The sequence below is a fragment of the Centruroides sculpturatus genome, unplaced genomic scaffold (genome assembly GCF_000671375.1).
Source record: "Centruroides sculpturatus isolate CEXI.00-Female unplaced genomic scaffold, Cexi_2.0 scaffold69, whole genome shotgun sequence".
Taxonomy (NCBI): domain Eukaryota; kingdom Metazoa; phylum Arthropoda; class Arachnida; order Scorpiones; family Buthidae; genus Centruroides; species Centruroides sculpturatus.
Genome location: NW_019384304.1, coordinates 607,591 through 629,424, shown reverse-complemented (window position 1 = coordinate 629,424; position 21,834 = coordinate 607,591). Strand labels below are relative to the sequence as shown.

Below are 21,834 nucleotides of genomic sequence, written 5' to 3'. Positions count from 1 at the left end.
TAACCTAAAAGTATTTAAAAATTAAGTTATTTATATAAATTACACTTTAGTAATAATAAAAAAAACAAAATAACAATAATAATTTATAGAATTAATCCCATTTAAAACTTTTATAATTAAGTTTAATTTTTAAGGAAGAATAAAATATTCATACTCTTAATTTAATAAAATATTTAATTTATAATTTCGTTTAAATCATTGTTTTTTAGTGGAAGAAAACATTATATCCTCTGATATGATATATTTAATATATTGACTCAAGTTTTTTTTTTTTACTGCTTTCACTTAAACTTACCTTAAGAGATTTTCTTGTCCCACAACACTTATATAAGCTGAAAGGAATAAAGTATATAATCTACCTTCACTCACATAAAACTTTGATTACCAAGATTTCTCACTTTCTCCACCTAAAATATTCCTTTTCTCTATCTCTCTATGCACACTACTTTCCACTTACACGCCAAAAAATAAATAAAATTCAAATAATTGATAGGATATTTATAAATATTTTATTCTTCAAAAAGTCCTAATTATAATTAGTTTAAATAATAAATGAAAGTTAATTATTATCTAATTTTAAATAAGTATATATTTATGTTTATTATTATTTTCTATAAAATTAAATTTTAATTAAATATTTTAACGAATGTAAATAAATTAAATATTTTATTATGAAATAGAAGAATAAATTATTTATTATTTGCATAAATATATTTTAATTGATAAAAGTTAAAATGCGAAAAATTGCACGATTGCTTTTATCTTTCCTCCTTATCCACCTTCTCCTCCTCTTCTTCCTCCTCCTCCTCCTCCTATTTTCTTTTTCTTCTTCTAACTTAACATTGTGTACAGGCTTTGTAGTAAGTCTGTGTGTGGATGATAGAACAGCAAACACTGCTATCATCGCTTTCTTCCTCTTGTGGTTATCCACTCCTATAAATATTCATGACCATGCTTCATAGTTGGAAGTTGGAGCACACGGGAGAAACCATGCACGTAAATGATTTCTTGTCTTCTAAGTAACTTGAAAATTTTCTTGTCTTATCTCTTATTATGTTATACTATTACGGTAACGTTGCTATTATTATGGTAATACCACCTCCAGTTCTTGTATTTTTTTTAATATCGTCTAATTATCATATTAAGCTTATGCTAACAACGTACAAATGCTATTGTTGTATTAAGACATGATTAAGTTTTAACCCCACCCGATTTTCATGTTAATTTCCTGCTTATAAATTTATTTAAATTATACATAAAATTAGTTATTTTCGTACCTTGTTATTTTTAATAAATTATTCTAACTTATTCCCATGCAAAAATCTACATGAGGATGCACGCGTATAGATAGCATGACTGGGCATAATTTCGGTTGACTTAACTCTTTGTAACTTAATTACACGATTATTTAATGAAGTATAATCACGTGATTGTTAAATAGTATTAATATGTTTAAGTTAATTAAGCATGCCACTAACTACTTGAAGTTACGACGTTGTTAAGGTGGGTGTTTTGTCTATCGAGTAATGTATAATTAATGCGTTAGGATATCAAGTTTTTATGCACTTTACCGTATTTTTATCCTCTGTAAATAAATTAAAAGGTGTATTTTTTTCTGTCTACTTATCCATTTTAAGTGTAGAAATTGGTAGTAGCACGTCTAATAATAGATTAATCGTGTTATTAAATCTCTTACACCAGTATGAGTTTGATAACTAGCAACAAGATGTAACTGTCATGTTAAATTATCACCTGATAATCGCACGATTACGTTTTCAGTAATTAAATCAGACATAAAATCCATTGGTATTGTTGTGTAGTTTCATGGCATCGATACTAAAAAGCCTTAAAAAAGCTTGCTGGAAATACGAAATAACCTTTTAAAAGGTTACTTAATAAATTACTAATGTTGTTCATGTGAACATTTTAGTAGAATCGACCCCCAAATTTCCTTATTAGTTTAGTTAGATCGCTAGTTAAAGTGTACATAATTTATATTTCAAAAGAGGGTAGCATGTTAAACACACTTAAGTACTCAGCATGAATGATTAAAACCTCGAAATATCAATATCCAATTATTAAATTTGGCACATTACACAAGGATAATTTATCAAAATATATGTATATTTTAACACAAATTTTTACAACTTTTAAGAGAGGAAGTATCAAATTTTTACATCTACATTTATAAAATATTTAAATTTCTATCCAAGGATAATCAATGTTTTTATAAAGATAAATCCTTAAATGTCTTAAGAATCACACTACCCTTATATATATATATATATATAAACCCTTCCATATCAGTGAAGCATAAAGATAGAAGATAATATGTAAATTATATATCAAACACATTGTAAGTTCGATAAATTTAGCTGGAAATATTTTTATAAAAATATCAAATATTTATTATCAGAATTCGAAATTGCTCAGATAATTTAATATTTGCTCTTCCATCGTTTATCTTGTATTAAAGTCAATTTCTCCTCTTACAAAAATCCTGTTACATAAAAGAATTTCTGAGTTATTTTTAATCTTTTTTCCCCCTTTTTTTTAATCTTGATGCATTCACGTGCTTACGTATTAAACATTACATCCGAAGGGGGGAGAGAAAGTGAATTACTTTCACGTGAATTTAATGTCCAAAATTAAAACGAATTTCTCAACATAATTTAAATGCATTAACCTTTAAAACACTATATAAAATCTTAAAATATTTTTCTCTTTAACCGGATAAAAACAGATTTATTTTTAGATATGAATGATAACTGTCAACGTGAAATCTTATCATTCATTTGATAGCATAAATGATCCTGTTTTTTTCTCTTCTGTGACATCACGGTTTAGATAATATCAACAAAGTGTAATTACCTTAAATATGATTACTGTTCTTCCTATTGTTTTTTACCGTTTCTATTGTTTAGGCCGTTTAGGAGAGTGTAGCTTTCGTATTATTATATTTTGTTAGAATAATAATGAATAAATTATATTAAATATGTAGGCGTTACGACAATCATTTTTACATCTCTGTTTAAGGATTTATTTTTATATAAATATTGTTTTAAAAATTATATATGTAAATTATGAAGTGATGATGTTCCTTAAGAAAATGATGCCTTGTTAATTGTAATCATAGTAAATAGGCCTATATGAAACGATAAAACACAGGAATGTATAAGAAAAATAGAATATAGGAAAATGGAATATAACAATATAGGATACAGGAATATATAATACAATATAGGAAGGTAGAATATGGCAATATAAGATACAGGGAAAGAATCGAAGATGGGAAACAATAGGAATTTTTTTCTGATGATTCTTTACGGGTTCTTTGATTGTTTTTTAAATATATTTTTGATTGTTATATGATTTATCAAGGAGAAACAATTGCTTGATTATTGTAATAGTAACAAGGATTGCTCGTTTACTCGTACACAAACATTCATTTAAATAAATGATTTATGAATGCCGTTATAGTAATAATAGCGCATTGCTGATCAGCGTAGCTATACAAATATTGTAAATATTCTTTGTGCTGTTTCCTAAATTTGCATGAAAGTTAAGTACTGTTATAATAACGAATTGAATAGTTTCGATTTGTTATCGTATATTTTAATTATTAGTATACTTTGTAACAGTGCTAAAGCGCATTCTTCACATTTCGTTTCTATGGTGATATCACGGAGAAGATACTAAATTCAATATGAGCAATTTGCTTCCTTGTAAAATGATTCTAAATCGTAACCTTTATAATAATCTACAGGTTGGCAGTAATTATTTTTCCATACATAATTACAGTTACAAGAAAATCTGCGTGAAAAATCATCAAAGAAATGTGTTTAAAATATGGCTGGAAAGTAATCAATTTGCTATAGGAAAACATTGAAAAATTGTAATTTTCAACCTGGATATTAATTGAAATATTGCACGTTAAAGCCATAAGCGTTCGAATTATTAAAAATAAAAAAAAAGTAAACTGTTGGCAAGAAGCAAAGGGACGAACGGATCGATAAAGTATTTGCTATAGCGCTTTCAAGTTAAGGTTGAAAAATATAATTGTAACAGAACTAGAAATAAGAGCGCAGCCAGTAAATTGGAAAAACTGATTGGGATACATCACGGTCCACTGACCTTTTATTAGTATTAAACCGTAGATACCACATTGTTGGGGGATACATTTACCATGTCTGCTATCGACTGTCGTTTCTCTCGTACCACCTATAGACGGAAACAGACAATTTTCTGGATGGAGAAAGGTTTTTACCTGATACTGACAGTGATGGATGCCATACGTCTATAGAGCAAGATGTGGCAAAGCGAAACTCTCTCGCTAGTTGTGGACAAGTATGGTAAGATGCATGAAGGACTTTTGCACTTTGTCGTTCGCTCTTGATCGTAAAAAATAAAAAAAAAAATAAAGTAGCTGACAAGAAATTGATTTCTAAAAGCTTCGTAATCACCATTTCCCACTTTTGACTTCTCCCATCCAACTGTCATATTTTAATCAACCTACTGGGATTATTAAAATGACAGAATGTCAATATTCTGAAAATATGAGTAATGACGTTCAAACACGGGGAGTTTTCCATTTATTACCATTTAAATAATCCAATAACTGCTAGAGTTAAAGTTGTTTTAAGTAGACGTTTAAAGAACTTTATGATTAAAATCTTCTTCCATGATTTACCACTTTCAATATTTCATCCAATGGAGATTTCAACTTTCAATTTATAGAATTTTTTTTCTTTCCAATAATTTGTGACTTTTGAACTATATTTTAAGGCTTGTTTCGTTTTATTCTAGTCCAGCTTTATATATAAATTTGAATACGGATGATACAATAAAGTTTATAGATTTAGCCTGCATTGTTCGAGCTTAGATAGTGTAAAATCGTGAACATTATCTAAGTTTGAACACTGCTAGATATATTCTTTGCATGTGTAAAATCAATTCTGATGTTAATCCAGTGTAATAATTCATTATATACTTCAAAATTTAAACTTTATTGTGTAAAATTCAATGAAATACCATAAAATTTATCTAATCACCCCAGTTTCTTATTATTGTAGTGTGAGGTATTTCTATTCTTCCTTAATCTTAACTTTATCTATCTAACGCCATTCTTAAGACCAGATATGGAAAGCTTAGGAGCAAGAGGCCCCGGTTAACTATATACTAATTTCCGGTTTAAACCGGAAGTCACGTGATTTCGATTCACAAATTTTACCCCCGAACGGAGTTACGTAGATGACAGACATGACTCTGTTGTTATCAGGAAAAGTATGATTTACAGGGGCAATACATTACTAATTTGAGATCGAGAGCATATATTTTAAATGAAATAAATTTAAAAATATGATTAAATATTGCAGCCTGGCATTGTGACGATTTCACAGTAATTTTTTCTCGTAACAATATAATTATTTTGAGGATGGAGCTAAATATTTGTGATAAAGGAGGAAAAAAAATGTATAAAGGATGGAATAAAAGATAATCTGTAATTTACTTAGTATGTTTCTATCAAATTATCATTAAGCATTAAATAATAATCATGCTATTTATAAATTAAATTACGTGTGTAAAATAATTATTAGTTTAAAAAAACAATATACAAAGTGGGTCCTTACTTGATATATTAGTCAAATATTTTTGTTATCAAGTATCTCGATGTCTTAATTAAGATCTTCTTTAAATAAAAAAAAAAAATTAAAGACAAACAAATATTTGCTTTTGTCATGTTCTAAAGAAAATAATCATTTTTAAAACCTGTTTTTAATTATTTATTTTTCTTTTTAAATTAATGTTTGCATTTGAATATTTTAATTATGCTTATAAATTATTCTTTAAAAATGGTACCATTAAACTCATTTCCTTTTTACACGTTTAACATTTCTTTGCCGATATATTAATAGATAACGAGCATTTTACGTGATATCCGAACAATTTTAAAAATAGAGAGAATTTTTCAAATTTATAAAAGCTTTACTCTCGATTTCTTTTAATATTCTTCATAGAGAATAAGCCTTAATTATCTTTTTAAAATATGAATAAAATATGAAGTACGGATCTAAAACTTTTCGTCGTGTTAGCTAAATGTCTCGCATCGATTTTTCTTTCTGTTTCTTTTTTTCACCCCTCTTCCTCTTTTAATTTCTGATTTCGTTTCTTTCTACGGTTTCAAAATTTACTCGAAAATAAGGAGTTTTATTAATATATCTGTAAGCTTTAATGAAAGATTTGTGTCATTTTAGAAACTATAAATGATATATGTAATTTTAAGTGAATGTGCAGAATTGGGCTCTACAGATTTGGGTTCTGTGCATAATTGGCTCTACAGATTTGGGTTCTGTGCATAATTGGCTCTACAGATTTGGGTTCTGAGCATAATTGGCTCTACAGATTTGGGTTCTGAGCATCATTGGCTCTACAGATTTGGGCTCTGTGCGGTTTGGTGTAAGTTATACAATATTTCCAATTTAGAAGCATTTCTCTACGTGTTTCTGGATTTAAAATTGGGGTGCTTTGCTGGGTTTTAAATTGGAGATGATCTTAAATTCAATTCAGAAATAATTCTTTAATTCGGGAGATATTTTTCAATTCTTCGAAAGTCCGTACGTAACGAAAAATTTAGAGTATATTTTCAGTTATTTCTACTTTATTTTAAATGCAATTTTAACATTGAAAAAATTTATTAAAGATTGAAAACTCCATTTACGCTTCTAATTATCATTTCGTTTTCCACAAAATATTAATTTTTACAAACCAGAATGTGTGTTAAATTCGAAGTAATATACGAGAAAGCTTTAAAATTACTAATTTTACAATTTTCTAACGTTTTAAAAATGTTTACTTTTTAAAATTTTCTACGAATTAAATAATTTTTTAGTTTATAACATATTGAATTTTTAAAAAATATATAGAAAATTTTAATTAAAATCGAATTTAAACTTTAAAAATTCGTTAACCTTAAAGTAGTATATTAATATTATTTTTATAAATATATTTTAGAGATTTTTTTTCTATATTTTTATGTTTTATTGTATAAAACACACTGGTGAACACTCAATTTTAGTGTTTAATAATTATATAGATTATTCTGTTGAATAGACGACCTTATACATAATTTAATGTGCATTAATAATCGAATTTAACATAGAATTTTCTTAAATTTTTCAAATACTTAATGAATTGATACTAGAATGAATGTTGTATCATATAACATATCGATTTGTTTATTAAATACTCGAAAAGGAATGCCTAAACATAATTCTTCCTTAAGCACAGGAAACACAATAATAGAGCTTACTTAATGTCCAAATATATGATTTAATAGCAATCCTCCACATTATTTTTCCAGCTAACAATAAACAAACCCATAAAAATGTATCGCAGCATCTAACGTTATATCCAAACTCATTACTTTATATATAAAAAAAACTCGATATAACGTCAATTTAAAATCACTTAAATTATTTAAAAAATTAGTATTAATCGCAATAAGTTAATATTAATTTATTGTAAGAGGGTTATATTAACATTTAGCTTTAGAATCAATAAGGGGAAACGAATATAAATGTTTAAAAAAATAAAAATAATAAAGAAAGATACTTCAATATAATAATAGTTAGAAGAATATCTAGATAAACAAACTTTCTTTATATTATTTTTATTTTTTGTGGTATATGGCAGTAGCTTCGTTCTTGAAACTAATTAAAAGTGTTTTTTTTCCCTTCTGCTCCTCCTTCTCCTCCTCTCTCCCTTGCTTTCTCACTAGAATGCATTGCTGTCAAGAAGTGGAAAGAAATGACTTGTTTGAAACTGGAAAGCATTTCGATTCAGTCAGTCTCTTCTGCCAACTCGACTCTTTATCCGAAACAATTACAAGAAAAACTGCCGACTGTAATTAGCTGCATGGTTTTCTGTAAGATCTTTTTATACATTTTAAAAATTTGTACAAATTCTCTTGCTTAAAGTGCAACTGGGATAATTTTCTTCTATAGCTATAGTAAAAATTTTCTTGAAGTAACTAATGGAAGTACATTTTTGGAATATTTTCTCTAAACTTAATAACAATTAATAAAAATTTAAAAAAATTCTTTTTATATACGAATGAATAATTTAATTATATAAGTTAAAATTATATAAATTGTATTATTATTTATTTCTTTAGATTGGTTAAAGAATTACCTACATTGCTCTGCCCAGATGAAAAATGGACTGAAGAGAAACAATGTGTTCTGGTTTTCCTATGCTCTTTAGTATAACGTCCACAGTGCATTATGTCCCTATATAGGGTCAGATTGGTGCTAGTTGTATTGTGTTTACAACCCGTATATTCCATGCCGGAATGTCTCAGTATCTGCTCCTGTAAATGGAAGAATGGTAAAGAAACTGTTGAGTGTGTTGGTGCCGATTTAGTGAATGTGCCATCTGGATTGAACACAGGTGCTCAGGTATTAGATTTAAGTGGGAATCTTCTTCACACGCTCAAAAGTAAAGCATTTCAGAAAGTTGGTCTAGTAAATTTACAGAAAATTTACCTGACAAGGTGCGGTTTAGTAACCATAACTAGTGATGCCTTCTACCAAGTATCAAATCTCGTGGAGCTTGATTTGAGCAACAATTTCCTGACAACGGTGCCTTCAGCGATATTTAAAGACTGCCAATTACTCCGGAAACTTCAACTGAGTCATAATCCCATTCAGGTGGTCGAAAATAGTACATTCGTCGACTTGGTGCAGCTGACAACATTAGAGATGTCGCACTGTCAGATCGATACTATCCAACCTAATGCGTTCGTTGGACTTAAAAATCTGGAATATTTAAGATTGAACGGTAATAAATTAAGGATATTGAGTGGCAAAGTTGTACAATCTCTCCCTCCTCTCTACGCTCTCGATCTTCATCAAAATCTGTGGTATTGCGATTGCGGACTTCTAGAGGTGAGAGAATGGATGATCAATAACAACGTACCTATCAGTATTCCACCCAAATGTGAACAACCTCAGCGTGTTCGTTATAAAACATGGGACATGTTGGAGCTTCAAGATTTCGCTTGTCCACCGGAAGTTATGTCCGTTGATACTCATCTAATTCTGTCGGAAGGAACAAATGCCACGCTGACGTGTCGAGTTCGTGCCGTGCCTGAATCTGAGGTCCACTGGGTGTGGAGAGGAAGAGTGATAACCAATCTTTCACTCATGTCGTTCGGAAGACAAATGTACATGATACGCGAGACGGGTACCATACATAAAAGAAGCACCTTGACAATTATGAATGTGATGGTGAAAGACAGTGGCAGATATCTATGCGTTGCTGCCAACAGAGCGGGAAACGTTTCCGTTAATGTGACTCTAACCGTGAATGCGAGGAGCGAAGATAGTTCTGGACTGGCAGGTGGTGAGATAGCTGGTATTGTTATCGGACTATTCTCCGTATTGACTTTGTTATTTGTGGCAGTATGCTTCGTGGTACTTCAGCACAGACAGGCACCATCGGAAGAGAGAAAAAATATAGGTGTGAAATTATATAAAAATTTCGATTCTCTCAAACAGAATCAACTAGAAATGACGAGCTTAGAGAGGCAATGCGGGGATGGAGAGGATAGTGAACCACAAGCAACCCCTCACGGGATCACAGGTAACAGCGGATACGCATCCGAAGCCGGAAACAGTGTGCAATCGGAAGAGACTTACTCGACGTGTGACATACCAGATAGGGACTTTGTAAGAAGAGCAGTTTATGATGATGACCTATATTTGTCACGAACGCGCGAACCCTCCTTATTTGGGGATCACAGGACGTGGAAATATCGAAGGAGAGAGGGTGACGGTAGTTCTACTAGCGATTACAGTGCCAAAAATATCCAATATGTCAGGAATCAAAGTGCACTTTATATTGCTACTCTTCCTGGGAGGAAAGACCATTATGGTGATTCACATCCGCAGTTGTTAAGAGCTGCTATGAGAACTAAATCTGAAAACGAAATGTTTAAAGAAGACAATTATTTAGCTAGTTCATCGATATCAAATCAAGGTACGTGGAAACGTAGTCCAATCATCCCTTTTCATCTCTCACTATCGCCAGAGGCAAGAGATTCTCCTGACGAAGGTTTAGGAGATGAAAAGGAATACGAAACCGATATTTTGGATTAGTGGTCAGTAAGTATTTATCTTAAGACATTATTGCTTCTTAATCTAGTTAAAAACTCATTTAAATTGGTGATTTTATAAAAGAAAAATTTGAATTTTTTTTTAAAACAAAATAATTTCTTAAAATTCCATCGTAATAAACAAGCAACATTGTAACAACATAGGTAAATATTTGAACAAGTAAACTTACTGTTTACATATTTCTTAACACGATACTGATGTAGATACACAATTTATTTATTATAAATTTCTTATTTTTCTTACTAAAGAATCATTAATTTAGTAATCCTTTTCAAATGTAAATAATTATCGAAAACTTACTTTTTTTAATGCCAAGAAAATATTAATTTTTATCCCATTTTATAATAAATAGAAGGAGAAAAAAATTTATATATATATATATAATAGATTATACGTATAGAATAATTCACATCTTTAAATAAATTTAAAAATATAGAGGGGAAGAAAAATAAATAAAAATAAAAATAAAATACGTTTCGTTGCTTACATTTTCCACTAGATTTGCCATCGATCAATTGTCAATTTTGCATAAATCTCGACAGTTTTTCAAATATACGATCAAAGAAAACAGTCAACAAATCTTGATATGTTTGAGTAAAAATTTTTCAACCTTTCTTATTTATTTATTTATTTTTTCTTCTTGAGAAATTTCCATCTAGGAAAGAAGAAAAGTTGTTTCTGTTGTAAGTACCATATCGAATAGTGAATGGCGGGGTGATCGTTATAACACGAGCTCCATTACCTTGTAAAGTTAAACTATAATGTATATTTTACTGTTGTAATATTTTGAAAATGTTTTTGGCGGAAACTTTTCTTAGTCTAAAGTTATTTTGACAAATAACCTCCTTGATGTATAGCTTCCAAAGAGCCGGAACTTTCGTCCTATTTTGTTGTTTGATTGATCACATTTACTACCCCCCACTTCGCTTCCAATCAATTTTTGTTTTTCTTTATTTTCGAGGACAGTTGGATGATGGAATTTTCTATCGATTCTTCTCACACTTTTTCTGTGACACTTTAACTCTATAGGAAAGCCTCAAGGCGGATATATCTGTGCAATAGGACACCGTCATCACAAGATACTACTTCCTGCAAGAAGTTTCCTTATAATAATACCAATTATTTAAAAAAAAAATTTTCTTCTTAAGTCCAATTAAAAAGTGGAAAAAATGCATTATTTTTATATATTTTTTTCTTAATATATATATACATCTTTTTTTCTTCCCTTAAGTTTGCTAGAGGAATTGGGTTCATTATAAAAATACACTGGTTTCATTTTCCTGTTTACCTCCGTAGAAACACCACACGAGACCATTATCTAAATTATGATAAAATATATTTATACGTACACACACACACACACACACACACACACACACACACACACATTGATTTTTAAAAACAATTTTTATTATATTTTTCATTTTTACTATCGATTAACCTTAGTAAATATACGGATCGACAAACAAACATATCATTTTTCTAAAGTTGGAATGATTAATTTCTGTTATGGATGATGGGGAAATATCGTGTTTTATGGAAGAAATTACAGAAAAATCTGCGTAAATATATACATTAAAAAAGATTGAAAAGACAATTAGAAAAATAATTTGTATATATTAACTATTGTATAGATGATTAAATTATTATTAAAATTGTTTTCTGATATACATTTAATTAATTGGAAATTAATCTAGGTATGATATTTAGTACATTTAATTCTTACATTTATTAATTAAGTGAAAAATAAAATGGTAAAAGTGATGATGATGATGCTGAGAACTATAAATTAAGCTGTTAGCTTAGCCATTATGGATGATAAAAATATCATTGATAACTCCAAAAAATGGTATGGAAAGATCAATAATAGTATGAACTTTAATAGAGAACCATCTTTATCATCATCCATTCCTGTTAAATTATTCTTAATCACTAAAATAGATGGAGAGATCTACAGCAGTTTGAGCGTTAATAGAATGTAAGACTTGATGATGATGATGAGGAGGAGGAGAAATTAAAGTTTAAAAATAATATAAATTAACATATAAAATACAAAATAATAAACGAGAATCCCTACAGGAACGTGGCAGAATTCGAAATTATTCGTAAATTAACGCTTACAAAATTCGAAAAAAAACTGTAAAACCATTCAAAGTAACAAATAAAATGCATTAGTAATGAACAGGATAATTTCTAGATAAATACATTTAAATTTTAAAAAAATATAATAATAATTTTTCCATCGATTTATGTATGAAAAATTAATCTATACGTCGAGCTAATTAGCTAGAATATTAAAAAAAAATCGAGTCGTAGTTGCATACATCAACCGGAATTTTCTTTAGATAAATCGCAATTTCTAAAAGTACACAGTGCATCAGCAGTGGGAAAACAATGATTTTTAATAATCTGCAACCGAAGAGTAAANGATTCTACCCGTTTCACCTGAAGAAGAACTAAGTTCGAAAACGTTAGTGGAAATATTTGGAAATAAGCACTGTTTTGGTTTACTGCAGAAGTAAGTCAGTTCTGATGGTCCATACAGGTTCATTATAAGCAGACACTACTTTATTTGCCATCATTTCCAAAAATATGATTAGAAAAATACCTTCTTAAGGAGTAAAAAATTAAATAGATAGGCTGTTTTTTTCCCATAAAAAAAAGACAAGTGTAAATAACAAAATGAATTTATTACCAAAAGTTATGTAAAAAAAAGGGGCCGTACATATACCGCAATAAAGAGTCTCGTCACCATCTCATTAACTTGCACTGATTAAAGAGGAGTAAAAAATTAAATAGACTAAATTATCTTTAATAATAGCATTTTATTGAGATAAAATGCCAATTAAAATCATTAAAAATGTTCGAAACTGACAGTAGAATCGTGCAATTTACCAAGGAATTGCAGATGTTAGATAGAAACTTGGTGGCAATGCGACACATTCATTGTTACCTCAAACATGATCGTTAGTTCGTTATACTGTCTGCATGTCTGTCATTATAATTAGACGTACTCACGCTCTTTACATTACGTTACTCCACACCGTTCTAGTTTTATTCATAATGGAATATTTGCAGCTTAGTTTTCATTTTTGTTAGTTTTATGCATAATTATTCTCTGATAATATTCTGCAAGCCATCCGTAATGAATACAAGATTTTAATAGGTTGCTTATTTATTCATTTATTCTTGCTTTCGGCTGATATATGGCCCCCTAAATGATCGATACGATTCATCACTCAAGTTTGGATAATCATTAAAAAGCCATTAAAACTATTTATGACCGAAATTGCATTATTGTATATTCTGTGCAATGTACGATACTTATCATTCCCCTGTATTAGACAAGCGTGTTTAGCCTCATAATAACATATCTAAAATCAGTTTTCGTGTACCATAAATGACATCTCTTACTAAAGGAGGTGGACTTTTATTTATTTTTTTTTTCCCTTCTCTCTCTCTATCAAGTGAGAGATTGGATGGAGCGAAAGTAGGTTCCTGCTTCTGTCTAACAGTAACGTAATTCGATCAACTGTATTTCCTGACAGATTATTAAAGCCACTCGAGATATTTCTGGTGGATCCAACCGGATAAATTGTCCTATTTTTGGCCCGAATCATAACAAACTTTCCTTCTTTCCCCCGTTTTTTTTTTCTGTGGCACCACCTTTCAGGTCAACACTCCTGAGTAAACGTTATCGTTCCTCTCATCAACAATCATACCATGGCTCTTGTAGAAAATATGTAATTACGTATAGCCGGATCAGTTTCTTTTTCTTTTCTTTATTTTTTTTTTTCTTGGGGAGGGACAATAGATATCGATAAGAGGACATTGTTGAGTACAAAAGCTAAGGCGACTCGATGTCTTGACTTTTGGCTCGAAACCAATATCGTTAAACTTTAGTTCCTCGGGGTAATCGTCGAACGTCTTGCTTCTTTCCTTTACCGTTCGTGAAAACAATATTGAAGTTGACTTTTGTAGTGGCTTTCCAACACTAACTGTCTCTTTTCATCGACCCAATTCTAAAAGAAACTCAACTTGTCCTTTCAACCTGATTTACAAAGTCCTCCCTCGTGTATGAAAAAATTTATTGCAAATCCAATAAATATAAGAATGTATATACTATATATATATATATATATACTTACCCCCCTTCTGTTTCTTGTTTGGAACTTATATTGCTTGTCCATTTTACTATAAAAACTTTAATACCATCTCGAAAATTTATCTTTTTGTATATTTATATACAAGAAAGATAAGGGGAAGGAGGGGATATTTTTTTTTTCTTGTTTAAGTTTCCTAGTTTCTTTAACTTTATATATATATATATATATATAATGTGTTTATATCGAAATGGTTAGCTCAAGAATCAACGAATAACTTTGCTCCACTGCACAATAATAGTTTTAAAATACTGTACTCGTGGTTTATGACAACACGACTTATTCGACTGTAAATAAAATGCAACTGAAACGAAAACAACAATTTATTTTCTTTGCACTTAAAATAATAAAAAAATTATTATTTTTTTATCGATAAAATAATCTCTTAGAAAATCATCTATAAAATTTGATTTTAATTGAGCAATTTGGCACGTTCTTATTGAGCGTGTCTTATATATAATGCGCACCCCTTGGAAGAAATCTTTTGTTTCCTTGTTTTTTAATTCGATATTTAAAATAATAATAATAATAATTTAATTATTTACGCATTTTGAATTTATAAAATTGATAATTTACAGTTGAAGGTGATTAGTAATAACTAAATTAGTGTTATCGCTTTTAACTTTAACAGATAACAATAATAATAATAATAATACTTTTATTATATTTAATTCGATTTTAATTGTGTACGATTTTTTCAGATTTTCTTATTTAATAAATAATTTAATTATTTAAATTTATTTACTTGTTTTTTTTAATGTTTAAATACACAAATATATAAATGTTTTAAAAATTATATCTATAATTGAAGATAATAAGTTAATTTAGGTTTTAATGGTGATAAAATTGATACTGTCATGTATCATAATGGAATTTGATAATTTAATTATATCATTTGTTATGATTTTTGGCAGAGGTTCTTATCAAACAACCTGTAAAGGACCTGTAAATGTTCAATTATTTTAATTTTTTTTCAGTCTTTTTAACATTTAAACATTCTTAATTTAACATTTTAAAGTAAAATTTAGCTATTTATATGTTATTAAATTATTAAAATCGATATTTTTCTTGTTAAATCAGCAGTTTACAATGATAAATTTCACTTAACAATAGTGGTATTGATACTGTGATCACGTAATTCAATCTATCTACGAATTTTGGAAGAAATTCTTATGAAAAAACTTTTATAATACTAAATAAATGTTTTAATTATTTAATTTTTAATCTCAAAATATCTTTAAATTCGATTTTTAAAGTGAAATTTAGAGAAAAGGAGGAAAATACGGAATTTTTTATTAATACGAAATATCCAGTGTTGTACAAAATTGCTGTACAAAATGAAAAGTTGAATTAACTTTTCAACGCCTCTCAAGCACACGGAGTGCCAAATACAATAGAAAATTAGGCGAAAAAAAAACAATGTAAACCACCTTAAGGGAAACTAATGTAGTATATTTCCCTAATGGAAGAGAAAATGTTTAACCTCCTAATGGCGGACATTAGAATCTTGGCTTGCAAACTGCATGTCAGAAATAATGTGGAAACATCCATACAAAGTAGAAAGACTTTGAGGTTAATGGTGATTTTTAGATTATTCATGGAGGTGCCATTCTTCAAGGTTATTCATGCAAAAGCCAAGATTTCTGAAAAGAAAACGTTGCTGTTTTATTTAAACAGATGTAAGAGAAGAAATTTGCATTGTTTTTCATGTGAGATGATATCACACGGAGTTTTTCGGTTATAAGTGTGTGATTTCTGTACCCAGTGAATTATGATTTCTTACAGAATTTCATATATGTGACCATGGGATTCCAGAGAGAATTTTACAATGGGTTCAAAGCTTGCAGACAAATAATTACATAATAAATTTTTTGGATTTTCTTAAAGACAGACAAAGTGATCCATGGTTGAGAGTATAAGTATACATCTCAATCACTTTTACGATTGAAATTTGTGAAATTTTTTACGACATTTCAGGGGTGGGGGCAAGTACCCGTTTTCCCCCTGCGGACACCCATATTTATGGCACATTTCCAAAATAAATTTCTGCATTTTCTTGTAATTTCCAAGTCAAAGGACTGAATGACCTCGAGTGACGTGCTTGACGTTTCTATAATTTTATCTGTCTTCATACACTGCCAACTAGGACACTTGTATAACTGTTAAATAATACAAATTATTCCATATTCGTCTACTTTCCCATAATAATTTTATACATTTTTAATTGATAAATCTACAGTTGAAGATGATAATTCATTTAATCATTGACACGCCTTTTAATTTAATAGATAATGATACCTTACTATATTTAATTCAATTTTAATTATACCATTTACTACAATTTTTGGCATGGTTTCCCATTAAATAGCCCGCATAATATCGAATAAATCTTTAATTATTTTAATGTTTTTCGATTTTCTCTAATGCACAGATTCGTTATTTAATGTTGAAATTTAATAATTTTATACGTTTTTAATTGTTAAAATTGGAATTTTTCTTCAGAAGAAGACGATGGTTTCGTTCAGTTATTAGTGTTAATAAAATTAGTGCCATCGTCTCCTAGATAATAATTCTTTATTGTATTTTCCTAATAGAAATCTTTTATTCCTCTTAAGCTGATAATTAAAAGCATTATCTCATTGTTGTTACCAAAGAAAAGGTATTTTCATTATCTTCCTTTTACCTTAGGTTGATTAGGCAGCTTTAATTTTTCATAGAGTGGTTAATATTTGATGTGTTACCAGAAAGCGTATCCATTAAACACTTCCTTCAATTCGCTTGTTATGAAAGATTCTTTCAGTCTTAAATAATTATCACCCATTCGTCTAATCAGTTTGTTTTAATAATTAACAATTTAAGATACAAATATCTCTAGTGTAGTATCAGAAAATTGTTCCAATGACTGACTTAATACCAACAAAAATGTACGTAAAATTACGAAGAAAATGATCGATTCTGTGAAATTTCGATGTATAAATTAATTACAATTAGAAATATACATTCAATTGTTATTTTATTGTCTTCATTTAAAATTGTTCAATCGCTATATCGAGGTTTTCCTTTGTTAAAAGTAAGGTAAAAGTCTCGTATCGCATAGTTTCTGAAAGGAATATTAAGGAAAGGGTGAGGAAAAAAAGTTAGCCCACCTGCAGCGTGTAGAAAGTATATTTTTGAATAGTTTTAACGAAGAATATTCAATTCTTTCTTGTGTTACCAGTCAACGATTGAAAGTACTGTACTTTCTTATACTAAACACATGTTACAGAAGTACTAGAAGTGTTCTTTGTTACCGTCACAAATATAGAATTTCTATAGAATATAACAAAGGAAATCATTGTGTATTTTTGTAGATGGTAGCCAAAAATATTCTTCCTATATATATATCCACTCTTTGCTCTAGTAAAACAAATCTACGAGGAATACTTTATATTGTAGTAGCACAAAAAATTTTGTATTTTATAACTATAACCAGGAAGAATATAGATAAATCTATGAAAAATTTATCCTCTTGTATACTGTACGGTTACAAAAAAGATTATTTTTGGGGGTATAACCCAGCTATAAATAAAGCTTTACGCAGTGACAAGTACACGTGAGCTGTGTCGTTTCAAACGCATGAATTCCGTATTTTTAATCATGAAATAGCCTGATATTTTGCCCGAAGTAACAATATAAGTAAATGCATGCCATAAAAATTGAAATATTAAAACATTCCATTAAAAAACGAAAGTAATTTTTCATTCATTTAAATAACAATTTACTTAATAAACCACCCTTTAAAAAGGGGAGGGAGAGAATTGTCTTTGTTTTAAACATTCCGCGTATTCTAATATAGACTTCAAATACATTGATGTGGGAAATGAATGGAAGGGCATTAGAGAAGTTAGTCACGAATACGTATGAAGTTTTCAGGCATCGTCACGTATATCACGTACTTTCTATCTCATACAGTCTGCCAGTTCACGAATCCAGAAATAAAAAGCGATCCCTTCGCATTCTCCTTGTTTTCTAACTATTCGATTTTCTAACGATTCACTTTTTTCTCTGAATAAGCTGCAATTCGACAAAATCAGGCAGAATAATAATAAAGGATAAATAAATAAATGATACCAAATTTGCTACTCTTTTCCTTACCTTTCCTTCTGTTGTATAGGTTATAATAGAGGTATTTTTTTTCTATCAATATATGTGTGGGGGAGGAACGATTTCGTCCATCCAATTTAAAGCTTAATAACTCCTGTGTCTTTTGTCGAAAATTTCTGAAATTTTACGGGATGATTTGGGTATCAGGTGGGTTAATGCTATAAAATTTTCGTGGTTAAAGGTCGAGAAGGTGGTCGGAATTAGTGAAAAGTTTACTCGTTATCATTTTATAATATTTACAAAACTCGTTACTACCCTTAAAATTTAAGCCATTTTCCGTTTTATAATAATAATAATAATAATAATATAAAAAGTGTTTTTAAATAAAAATCTCGTAACAGATGGCACTACACGCAACTTTAACTTTTTAGCCGGGAAAGTTAAGCAACTCGTTGCTAATGGAATTAAAAAAAATTCTTCCCTTTTCTAGAAATTTATCTACAATTTTTATCAATTAAATGTACTGTACGTAGAGCTTTAAGGTGAAACAAGTTAAGCAATTACCCATTATGGATTTTATCTAGGTTTTCTAATTCCTAATTAACCAAACTCTTTCCTGTTTCGTCCTTAAAAAAAAAAACTCTGAAATTTTTTTTTTCTAAATCTAATTTCCATACTTTGTTTTTATTGTTATAGATCCGTGAACTCATTTTTTAACCTACCTTAATTAATTTAAGAGTTAAAATGTACAATTTTTCTTTCGATTTATTCGGTAGAATTGAAGATAAAAAAATGTATATAATATATATATATANTCGTAAAATTTTAAAAAATAAAAATTCAATAAATAAATTTATTTTTTGTCGTGTTTCTCTTATAGGGAAAAAAATGTAATTTTATAACTTTGTCTGAGTATTTTTTTATTCGTGTATGAGAGGATTTTTTTTAATTTTCAAATCGAATAACATCAACGTGTTTTTGGTAGGTATTGCCTCGTAAAATATCATATTTAGTTTCTAATGAATAACATTTTAATAAATTTTAATCATTAGGGACTGAACATCATTAGGGCTAAATATCATTAGAAATTGAACATCATTAGGGCTAAATATCATTAGGGACTGAACATCATTAGGGCTAAATATCATTAGAAATTGAACATCATTAGGGCTAAATATCATTAGGAACTGAACATCATTAAGGCTAAATATCATTAGGAATGGAACACCATTATTGCTAAATATCATTAGGAATGGAACATCAGTAGTAGTAGAAGTAAGAAAGGTATCACTCTTTGGTACGACCTGTGTTATGGAGAAAGGTGGGGGGTGGGGGTGAGAAAGGAAAGGGGATGAAAAGAAAAGGGTTGGGACCCATGGAACATCATTAGGGCTAAATATCATTAAGGAATTGAAGGGCTGAACATCATTAAGGACTGAACAGCATTAGAGATAAATATCATTAAAGACTGAATATTATTAGGGGTTAGATATCATTACGGACTGAACATCATTATGGTCTAAATATCATTGGGGGACTTAATAACTTTTTTACGCAAAATGTCGATCTACTTTCACGTTTTAACTGCATATTTGTAGTACAGATGAATGCTATATCAATAAAAAAATAAACTGTGGAATAGTTTATTTATAAATGTATTAAATAAATATCAAAATTTTATAAAATATATAATTATTTTTTTCTTATTTCGTATTTATAGGAACATCTGTATAGACAATAAACGTGACTTTATGTAGGTAAACTGCACCTCCATGCAAGTAAGGTGCTTCAAGGGTATGATTAAATGCTCGAGTATCAAGAAAACTCGAGCATTTAATCAATAAAAATCAAATTATAGAACATTTAAATCTAAAATAATTATATATTTTATAAAACTGTTAAACATTTAGTTATTGAATTTATAAAGAAACTATTCTACATTCAGATTTTTATTGACTAAATACTCGAGTATCCTATGATTACATCCTCGAAGGACCTTAATTTCTATAGAAGTGTCTGCTGTTTACTTATACGAATTACCCTTTTTTTCTACAAAAATAATTATATACTTTATACTTGTAGTAACATCAATTGAAACACAGTTCCATAAACTTTTACACACAGAAGAAATTAATTATTCTTGATATTTTATACAGAGTTAACGATTATACATTTACAGGCAGCAGAAGAAATAACGTTACTACCTTTACTTTTAATTTAAAATTTTTTAAAATTCATGTATAAAGTAGGGGAAAGAAAGAAGAGAGGCAACAATAAACAGAGTGCATTCATAACAGAAAATGGTAGATGCTAAGGAATTTTAAAGTAAAAGTGAAATATTTCAAATTCAGGTAAATTGACACTCCCTTAGAAACAACACTAGAATTTTACTGAAAATAAAATGAATTAAACGATAAAAGCTTTGAATATTAAAAAACTTTTTTCTTTATTTTATTTATTACTTTTTTATGATGTAGTTCGTTCTTCTACTGAACGTTCTCGTTTTCCTCTTATTGTTTTACTTTAAAAATAAAATTAAGGTTTTATTTATTTTTTCTTAAAAAAACTTTATAAAATTTTATATTGCAATATTTAAATTTCGTTATTTTACATAATGGAAACTTCATTTAAAAATAGAAGAAAATTTTTTTCCTTTTTCCTCCTCCTCCTCCTCTTCCTCCTCCTTCTCTTCTTTTCTATAAAATCGAATCTAAGAATAAACTAACAAAAACTTAAAAGCTTTGAATTTTAAAAGTATTATATTTAAATATACTTTCCCTTATTATCTTAGAAATATAATAATAAGTAATTCAAGGAGATAAATGAAAGATTTTTATAAAATTTTCATGATTTATTTTGTTTTATCAACGCAAACAAAAAGGAAAATTCATATATATATGAATTTAAACATCATAAAATATTAATAAATTTAAGCAAAAATTATGCTTAAATTATTATAGTTTATATTTTTAATGGCGTGTAAAGAATGAATGATGATTTATTCCTCAAAGTTTTCAGGAAACTCAAAAGAAATATATCAACAGGTTTGAAAATTTAGAATAAATGAGTCAATTTGGAAACTGTATACAACGTTTATAGTCGTTCATTTGGTTCATTTAAATGCAACAGTCGTTGGGGCAATCTATTCCGATTTCCGGCCTTAACTATAAATCAGCGACATAAAATGACTAGACGTGTCCAGGAAGTTGATTTACTTTAATGACTGCAAACACATAAATCCTCCTGATATTCCCCCTTTTTTCCCTATTTTTTTATTTTATTTTATTTTTTTGTATTCTAGGAAATTTCCAAATGAGTTAGTAGAAGAGAAGGGAATAATATGGTGTAAATTCAAAAAATTTATAAAATAAACTAAGAATTACTTCGTAGATATTCAAGTTTGGATAATCATT

The 21,834-nt window shown here is 28.8% G+C and overlaps 1 protein-coding gene across 4 annotated transcripts in view; it reads left to right on the top strand.

The window, feature by feature from the left end:
- The window catches only part of LOC111618276 (leucine-rich repeat neuronal protein 1-like), a 50,127-nt gene that overhangs the window by 5,228 nt on the left and 23,065 nt on the right, over positions 1-21,834 (top strand). For 2 of the 4 annotated variants that reach the window (XM_023359786.1, XM_023359775.1), the window contains exons 2-3: positions 7,778-7,924; positions 8,174-10,365. In XM_023359786.1, the coding sequence (XP_023215554.1) occupies positions 8,283-10,157 (1,875 nt within the window). In that variant the 5' untranslated portion in view covers positions 7,778-7,924; positions 8,174-8,282 and the 3' untranslated portion in view covers positions 10,158-10,365. Of the gene's footprint in view, positions 1-7,777; positions 7,925-8,173; positions 10,366-21,834 lie in introns of those variants that run through there. The other 2 variants (XM_023359779.1, XM_023359791.1) reach the window with 2 other exon arrangements.